A 10,538-nucleotide genomic window follows, 5' to 3' on the forward strand; every position below is an offset into this window, starting at 1 on the left:
ATATATATCATCTTATACTTCCAAAGATTCTAACAAAAAATGTTAGAATAATCTTGAAAATTATAGGTTTGCTAAAAATATCTTCATTTTATGCTCCAATATTATAAACAAAATAACATCCATCATAATAAATAGATCAAAGTAAGGACCGATGAAATTAGGTATATCGTAATAAATTTAAAACATAAAACACATTGTAATCAAGTTAACATAATGAAATCTTTTGAATAATAAAACAATATTTTTTTACCATTACATTTCATGAATGAAATGGTTTCACCATTTCATCACTATACAAATCAACCTATTGCTAGAGAAAACATCTGTCATTTTCATGTTCTCAATACATGGATTCGTTTCAATGTTATTATGAAATTGTTTCACTGTTTGCTTCTATATACACCATTTTATTAACATTAACATATCAACCATTACAATAACCATTATATGAATATGTTTCACAACTAAAACACTTTACACAATATATGAAACATCAACTATTGTTATGCATTTTTATGTTTTCACTGTTTGCTTCCATTAATCATTTTTATGGTCAAACTATTTAATATTGTTTACATTTCAAAACTTATAGGAAACAAGGAAACAAGATTATCCAAAGAAATTATATCATGCAACAATTTCATTCATAAAATTTGCGAAATCTGAACAAGTTTCATTAAATGAGTGCGCTTTTTTCAATTAAATTAGTGCCCTTTTTTCAATTAGAAAATATGTTGTATCCTAATAAATTATGCAATAATTTCATCCATAAAAGTTTGTTATCTGAACACGTTTCATTAAATTACTGCATCTATCATACCATACAAATTCATAAACATTAAAGAAACAAGATCATATATCCAAAAAAATTAAAGAATTGAAACAATTTTCTCAACAATTGTTGATAAGATCAAACAATAATTGATTTTAAAATTCATTTTTTTATTCAATATAATCGCGAAAATAAATAAAACATATTTATTGTGAAAAAACTAAATTAAAAAAAGATTTAACTCCTACCATATTAAACGTTTTTTTTCTTATGTTTCTAAAATTAACAAAATTTATTACCTTCCAATATTAATCAAAAAACAATGGAAATGACTATTAAACTCTTCCTGATTAAAATTAATTGAAAAAAAAACAGAATTTTTATATTGGTCGAAATTGATTTGCATGGTTTTTAAAATATTGAGTGGTTTCAACCTAATAAAGAATTTGAGGATACTTTCTCATACAAGTTAAAAGAAACAGAGTATCCATACAAGTTAAAAGAAACAATATATATATATATATATATATTATATATATATATATATTATATATATATATATATGTATATATATATTGTTAAAGACTTTGAGGATACTTTCTCGTACAAGCTCAAAGAAACAAAAGAAGAATTGGTAAGAGGTAGGTACCATCCATCATAAACTTTATTACACTTTTACATCTATATATGTTATATGTATATACATCCTTAAGTGTGTAAATAAGAAGAGAGAAAGCAGTGAGTACACAACCAAACTGTAAAAGTTTTTGCAAGCCAAGAATCTGGAATAACAAACATTCCCACCACCTACCACCTCTTCATTAATATTCATTTCATATATATATACATACATACACACATCCTCAACCAAGAAGAAACCCTTATTCTTCCTCTATCTTTCTAGCTAGTATGGGGGTGAAGAACATGATGGCATGTGTCAAGAATTCAAACAAAAACTGTGGTGGAGAAGAAGCCGAGAAGAAGAAGATCAATGGGACAGTGGTTTTAATGAAGAAGAACTTTCTTGATCTCAATGATTTCGGTTCATCCATTCTTGATCGCCTTTACGAGATCTTCGGAAAACGAGTTTCAATCCAGCTTATCAGTTCCACTCATCGTGACCCATGTCAGTCTTCATCTTTTCTTTTCTTTAATTCTTTCTATATTTAAGATCATATATATACGTATTGTTTATGGGTTTTAGGCAATGGATCGAAGGGGAAGATTGGAAAAGCAGCGAGACTTGAAGATTGGGTGACGAAGAGGACAGCCATGGCAGCTGGAGAAGTTTCTTTCTCGGTGACATTCGATTGGGAAGAATCCATGGGAGCTCCAGGAGGTTTGATGGTAAAGAACCATCACCACAGTCAGTTCTACCTCAAGACCGTCACTTTGGAACATGTTCCCGGCCATGGGACCCTCCATTTTGTTTGTAATTCATGGGTGTACCCTGTGCGTCGTTACAAGGACCCTCGCATCTTCTTCGCCAACAAGGTACATATTCATATACATACATATTCTACATATATATATATATATATATATATATATATATACACACACACACACATATGTATACTTGTTTTCTTATTCGATCTCCACTGTTTTTCTACATTTCTCTCTTCTTACCATCATTCGAATCTATTCGTTCGACCCTATATATACATACATATTATGTATGTATATATATACATATATACATATTAATCTTTTTAGCTTTTTTTACTTTTTCGAAAAGCTAGTTAGGGACCAACGTAGGTCGCTTGACACTCAATCTAGCCTCCACAAATGGCGGATCTAGGAATTCGGGAAAATCTAGCATGCGAATCGAACGAGGCTCTGGTTAAATGTTTTGGGGTTAAACGAGTCAGGGATATATATCATGTTCAAATTCTTGTTATATCTGTATCATCATTAATTAAATTAGTTTAGTTTAAATGAGATAACAAGTGATCAAGTCATGACATGACACAATCACTTTTATAAAGTAGACAATAATGATAAAATGACATAAAAAAGCAAAAACAAATAAGAATTCATATACAAATACCAAAGTAACAAAGGTGAGATTATGTTAAGGAGTTTGAAGTAGGTAGTCATGGCCATGGCTACCCCTTTCTTATATAAACAATATTCCTTTAAATATACGCAAAAAAAAAAATAATAAAATAAAAAAAAAATAAAAAAAAAATAAGAAAATGGGGATTGTGAGCTACATTTTTGTGTTGTGTTGTGTTGGCAAAACTCTCCTTAAAAGGGAAGTCGCCACAAAATCACTATATATTGACTTTTGTGTTGGGGGCAATTGCCCCCTACCAATGATAAATTGAAATTAAAGATCCACCAATCACATACCAATCCGTATATTATAAAGAAAATTGAATCAGGGGTATTATCAATCTACTATATATATTATTTAAAATTTAAAATTATAAATAAAATGTGTATAAGTATAATTTATCTATGTTTAAATTTTATAATTAACTGTTGATAAACATAATCAAAATCAAATATAAGATAAACTTCTTATTTTCTACATAAAAAATCTAAAATACAATGATTATCTAACAGAATATTTAATTATTATTCTTATAAAAAAAATTATATGATTAAATAAAAAATAGATTATTTAGTTATTAAAGCTAAATTAAATTATAATAAAAATTGAATTAAAGAAACTATACAAGAAAACTAGAATTTTATATTATTTTTTTTTTAAATTCTTATGATATCTTGAAATTTATATTTTATTTAACAATAGAAATATTTTTGATTTCTCAAAATCATATAAAACCGTATTATAACATCCACAAAGACAAAGAATAAAACGAAAAATTAAAATCGAGATGGATCTCGCTAGCATTACACGAGTACCCTTCCAGTATTTCTAAACTGAGTCAAATGAGAGCATTCAAGAGGGTTGGTTGAATCACATATTGATTATTAGTGACGAACCAACTCAGGAAATTACGTAAATAGCTATTTCAGGAAAGAGCTTTATAAAACAGATTAAAATTGAAAATCATTTTATAAAATAACTATATACGTAACTCACATGTATATATAGGGGTCTTTCCTTTCCGTACAAGAAATTAATACACTCAAAGCTGTAATAGATGCTTTCAGTGAATAGTGGAAATGAAAGCATAGGAAAATTATTCATATAGGAAAAAATATTTATTTCTGTTTGAAAATTGCTGAATGATTCAGTAATAAAATAATTAACAAACTTTTATTATATAATGTAAAATAATATATAATTGTTTTGTAATTATTTAGAATGAAATTAGGGTGTTGAATAGTTAAGAGAGTTTTAGAAAGATGGATTTTTTTTGTGCTTAACAAGATTCATCTCTCAACGATTTAAAAATGTTATATTTTAATGAAACTACTAAAAAATAAATAAACAGTGTTGTTAAAAAATGATTTAAATTATAAATTAAATCAAACTAAAAACAAATTAATAATATTTAACACAATACCAGCCGGCATAATAAATTAATACACATTCCTAAATGTGCAATAAATATAATTTAAATTCAAAACTACAACTTGTTTGAATTATATAATATTATTTATAGAGTAAAACTTGCACACTTTTTAAATTTATGATACTTTGGACTTTTAATCTATATTATAATTATATTATAAAGTATTTGACGAAAATTTTTAAAAACTATTTTTTATATATAACATATTGTATATTGATATATATTACTTAAAATTCAAGATTACAAGTAAATTATGTATAAATACAACTTATTAAAACCTCATGTTTGAATTTATGTAACTAACTGCGGATAAACATGATCAAATAGAGAATAAACATTTCATTTTAAGATATAAAAAGTCTAAAATATAATTAGGATAATTATCGAGTTCTAACAAAATAATTAATTATTATATTTATAAGAAAATCATATTATTAAACCAAATATAAATTACTTCGTTATTGAATCTAAATCAAATTATTTTGAGATTGTTTATAAAAACAACTTATTGATTTATTCCAGTGTGACATGGTAATAAGCACTTTTGAGTGTTTGGTTAAAGAACTTATACCGGTGTCAAACCGGTAATAAGAAGTTTTTAAAAAGGTTAAACTCTTCTGACTTATAATGAGTTGATAAGTGTTTTAGTATAAAAGTATAAGTTGTTTCAAATAAGCAATCCCAAACACCCCCATAATAATAATAAATTAAATTAAAAATACACAAAAGATAGGAATTTTCAATAGTTAATTTGATATTAATATCGATATATTTTTGTCAAATTTTTATGATATCTTCAAATTTATATATTATTCTAAAATAAAAACATCATTATTTTTTCAAAATCACATAAAACCATACTATAACATCGACCGAGATAAAGAATAAAATGAAATATTAAAATCAAGATGTATCTCGTTACATTACGCGAGTACCCTTCTAGTCTCTATATACATTATAATAAAATTGACTCATATGATGTCTAGAATATATAAGACGTTTTATATAACTTAAGTTTATAGGATCAAACTTTAAAATATCCCATCTAAAAGCGTTACAATAAAGTTTATTGGATGTTTTTAGGTGTTTTAACAAGTTTTATAAACACAAGTGTCAAATTAGCTATTCTATAACATTTTTTATAAGTCTTCTATAAACCAATCTTTTTATAGAACATTTGTATTTATAAGACATTTTTTTCAATAATATCATATAAAATAGTTAATACGACAATTTATTTAAAAACATCCTTAAAAAGTTGTTAAAATAACTAAAAGTGTCCTATAAACCTATTGTAACACTTTTAGATATGATATTTTTTAGTTTGATCCTATAAAATTAGGTGTTATAAGCTATTTTATTAAAATGTTTTAGAGATCCTGTAAAACCATCATGTCAAAACTTACCCACAAGAACTCCACCGTCACTTACCTTATCGGATAAAATTCTCAATTATTAAAATGTATGGACCGTTGGTAAACGCATTTTATCAGATAAAAGTCTTCTCCTTCACATATCGGATAAGATTCTCGATTCTTATTATGTCTCTTACAAGTATAGGATTATGTCTTTATCATTTTCACCTGAAATATAAGTGACATTTGATAACCGCTTTTTCTCATAACCCTAATTATCAAAAAGTAGTTTTAAAAATTGGGTTTTTCTAAAATAAAAATAGAATATAATTATTTGATAAATTATTATTTTTATTTTCAATTATTAATATTCCATCTCGAATTCTTTTTAGTTTTGTATTTGGAAAAGTAAAATTGGGGAACATGTGGTGGAATTAGTTTATGTTTTCCTTCCAAATTCCTTGGCTTTTATATATTAATTAATTTATGAAACCCATTTTTTAATTTCAAAGTAATGGTTCCAACTAAACATGAGGCATGTCACGTGATACATGCTTTGTCTTTCTTTTATCTATACTATATTATAAACTATTTGATAAAAACTCTTAAAAACTATTTTTATGTATCAAATACTGATTATTGATAAAATTCGATTCGACTCGAAAACTCGAAAGTTACCTTCAACATTAAACTCGACTTAAATTCAATAGCAATTTTTTAACTCAAACCGGTTTGAAGCTCGTATCAAAACTCAAATCAATCTTAATATTTGAAATTTATAAATTTTTAGGGTCTTCTTTTATAAATTATTAATCTTAAAAGTATTTTTTTAACTTTATAAAATTCAAAAGATGCCATTCAAATTTCAACGAGGATGAAAACAAACTTACAAATTCCATGCACCTAACCTCTTCATCCTTCATTTGCTGTCTCCATTTTAATATGGAATAGCTTTACCAACATTTTTATAGTTTTTTTTTTTTTTTGTCTTTTGTAATTATTGTTTAAGAAAAAATAAATAATTAATTTTATAGTTAAAAAAAGATAAATTTTTTGCTTAAATATCTAAAAATATACGACATTTTTTTTATTGTTGGTAACTTTATTTATAAACTTTTATATTATAGTTTACAAATTATATGATAAAACTAATTATCTATAACAAAACTAAGTATCTCATGAGATTTTCGAGTCGAGTATTGGGTAGTCGACTCAACTCGTTAGTATGTCGAGTCGAGCTCAAATTTAAGCCGAGCCTACTTTAGTCGAGCTTGACCGAGCTTTGACTAAGTCAATCCCAAGTAGCTCGCGAATCGTCTCGTATTGTTTACGGTGGAACCTCCAAAAACCTTATTTTTCGTGGTTTTTCTTTTTGCATTATTTTTATATATTTGATTACAAGTTATAAACAAGATCTATTTGGGTTGTTAAATCAGGCTTATTTACCTTGTTCAACACCCGAGCCACTGCAGCACTATAGAGAACAAGAGCTTGTGAATCTCAGAGGAACCGGTTCAGGAAAGCTTAAGGAATGGGACAGGGTTTATGACTACGCTTTCTATAATGATTTGGGCCTCCCTGACAAGGGGCCCAAATATGCACGACCCGTTCTTGGTGGATCTCAGGAATACCCGTATCCACGAAGAGGAAGAACGGGTCGTGGACCAACCAAAACAGATCCAAAAAGTGAAAAACGACTTTTTCTTCTCAGCCTGAATATCTATGTGCCCCGTGATGAACGGTTTAATCATATAAAGTTCTCAGATTTCTTAGGCTATGCAGCGAAATCCATAGGACAAGTGGTTCGACCTGAACTTAAAGCAATATTTGATAGAACTCCGAATGAGTTTGATTCTTTTAAAGATGTACTAGATCTATACGGAGATGGGGTCAAGCTCCCGAAACAATCCGTAAGCAAGATCAAGAATCGAATTCCATTGGAGTTGGTGAAAGAACTGTTACGTTCGGATGGCGAGAAGCCACTTACATTCCCAATGCCAGATGTAATCAAAGGTAATATACTACTTGTTCCCAAATTCATTTCTACAACAACTAGTAAAATTTATAACATCGTAAGTTATGGTAGATGACAAGTCTGCATGGAGAGAAGATGAAGAATTTGGAAGAGAAATGCTCGCGGGAGTAAACCCTGTGGTCATCCGCCGACTTCAGGTGGAATATACTGAGCAGTTTGGTTTGGTTTGGTTTGGTTTGGTTCGGTTTGGTTAGAAAACATGTTTCAAGCTTTTGAATTTTTACAGGATTTCCCACCAGCAAGCAAGCTAGATCCAAAAGAATATGGCAACCAAACAAGCACCATCACAAAGGAACATCTTGAACCCAACATGAATGGACTAAATGTACAACAAGTAAGAATCAATGGTAACTTACCCCATGGTTTTAAGTTAGATTTGGAGGTTATTGGGTCCACCTGCTGCTTTCGGCGTTACACGAGTCGTATGTGTGTGTGTGTGTCTTCTAACTTCTTGACCGGGTGTACGTACAGGCTTTGGAAGAAAATAAGTTGTTTATCTTGGATCATCATGATGCACTGATGCCATACCTGACTAGAATCAACTCTACGGCATCAAAAATATACGCGACTCGAACCATTCTCTTGCTCCAAGATGACGGCACACTGAAGCCACTAGCGATCGAGTTAAGCTTGCCGAAGTCAGAGAAAGACAACCATGGCTGCATCAGTGATGTCTTTACTCCTTCGGCAGAGGGAGTCTGTGGCACAATATGGCAGTTGGCCAAGGCATATGTAGCGGTCAACGATTCCGGATATCATCAACTTATTAGCCACTGGTATCACTACAACAATATTGGGTTTATATATATGACGTCAAAAAATCTAAATGTGCATATAGAAATATATCAATACAACGATTTATTTTTATAGGTATCCTAAAAACTTGATAACACGTCCAGTAAACTTGTTACAATGCTTTTACATGTTTGATTTTGGTGGTGCAGGTTGAACACACATGCGGTAATAGAACCATTTATAATCGCCACGAATAGACAGTTAAGCGTGATGCATCCGATTAACAAGCTTCTGCAGCCACATTTCCGTGATACGATGAACATAAACGCACTGGCTCGACAAATACTCATCAACGCCGGTGGTATACTTGAAATGACGGTTTTTCCAGCGAAATACGCCATGGAACTGTCCTCCGTTGTTTATAAGAACTGGGTCTTCACCGAGCAGGCGCTACCCGCTGATCTACTCAAGAGGTAACCAGCCACCACCGTGTGTATACAATAATTATGTGTCCTACGTAAAGCGTAAACAATATGGTCTATCATATCAACAAGTTTTTTAAATAAATCGTTATATTAACATTTTCTTATATAACACTATTTGAAAAGCTTACTTATAAAAAGATATGTTTACGGCACATTCTTAAAAACCATCTTTTGAAAAATAATATAACACTTTATTTTTAAGGTGTACTAAAAACTTGTTAAAATGCATAAAAATGCTATAAAGTTATTGCAACGCTTTTAGATTGGTGTTGTAAACTTCCGTCCTATATATAAAAAGCACATGTTCATAGACATCTTTGACGTCATGCAAACCTGATTTTGGTCTAAAGCTTATTAGTTACACGATAAAGTTTGTGAATTATATACAGAGGTGTAGCTGTCGAGGATCCAACCCAACCCCATGGGCTACGATTGCTGATAGAAGATTACCCATTTGCGGTCGATGGACTCGAAATATGGTCAGCGATCCAAATGTGGTGTACCGAATATTGTTCTATATATTACCTTTCAGACGACATGGTTAAAGCTGACGCCGAACTCCAGAAATGGTGGACGGAACTACGAACGGAGGGCCATGGTGACAAGAAAGACGAGCCATGGTGGCCGCAAATGCAGACACGATCGGAGCTTATCCACACATGCACCATCATTATATGGGTGGCTTCAGCTCTCCATGCAGCAGTCAACTTCGGGCAGTACCCTTATGCCGGCTACCTCCCAAACCGGCCGACCGTGAGCCGGCGGTTCATGCCGAAGCGGGATTCTGCGGAGTACGCAGAACTTGAATCGGACCCAGAAAGGGGCTTCTTGAAAACCATCACGAGCCAGCTTCAAACACTGCTTGGAGTTTCTCTGATTGAGATTTTATCGAGGCACTCAACGGATGAGATTTATCTCGGACAAAGCGAGTCTCCATATTGGACGTCAGACAATAGTGCATTAGAGGCATTCAAGAGGTTCGGGACGAAACTGGTTGAGATCGAAAAGAGTATAGCGACAAGGAACGACGATAAGGGATTGAAGAACAGATTGGGACCGGTGAAGGTTTCGTACACGTTGCTGTATCCGAACACCTCGGATTACACTCGTGAAGGGGGACTCACGGGCAAGGGGATTCCTAATAGCATTTCTATTTGAAATGTTTCGATTCCAGACACATCATCGTTTTGTTTAACAGAAATAATAAAAAGAGATGATAGTGTGCATGTGTAAATTGTATTTGTGTTGTAGATGGAATTAGTGTAAGGCGATTGAAGTAAAATAGAAATAAGATCGCCTGCTTAAATTCGTGTTCTTGGAAGATGTTTGGTTAATTTTAGTGATTTACATGATTTGTTACTAAATTAATATAACAACCCTTTCACATGGGTGTTTGATAAAGCTGGAATATCCAAGTGTTTTCACTCATGATGACATGGACAAAACTTACACTTATATTGTTCTCAATCGGTTCACCCTTTATATATGAGCAATGCAGCGAGATACATCGTGATTTTAATACTTAATTTTATTATTTATCTCAGCTGATGTTATAATATGRTTTTATGTGATTTTGAGAAAACGATGATGTTTTTATTTTTGAATAAAATATATGTTTGAAGATATCATAAAAATTTGACAAAAATATATCGATATTAGTATCAA

At 30.6% G+C, this 10,538-nt stretch overlaps 1 protein-coding gene across 1 annotated transcript; it reads left to right on the top strand.

Moving 5' to 3' along the window:
* Nucleotides 1-1,507: 1,507 nt before the first annotated feature.
* On the top strand, nt 1,508-10,214 carry LOC112516522 (probable linoleate 9S-lipoxygenase 5). Its single transcript, XM_025123602.1, has 8 exons — nt 1,508-1,898; nt 1,977-2,266; nt 7,055-7,631; nt 7,705-7,790; nt 7,880-7,987; nt 8,125-8,429; nt 8,598-8,861; nt 9,263-10,214. The coding sequence occupies exons 1-8, from the start codon at nt 1,682-1,684 to the stop codon at nt 10,029-10,031; spliced, it is 2,616 nt and encodes an 871-aa protein (XP_024979370.1). The 5' UTR covers nt 1,508-1,681; the 3' UTR covers nt 10,032-10,214.
* The last annotated feature ends 324 nt before the right edge of the window (nt 10,215-10,538 follow it).

The sequence above is a fragment of the Cynara cardunculus genome, assembly GCF_001531365.2.
Source record: "Cynara cardunculus var. scolymus isolate 2C chromosome LG 8, CcrdV1, whole genome shotgun sequence".
Classification (NCBI taxonomy): Eukaryota; Viridiplantae; Streptophyta; class Magnoliopsida; order Asterales; family Asteraceae; genus Cynara; species Cynara cardunculus.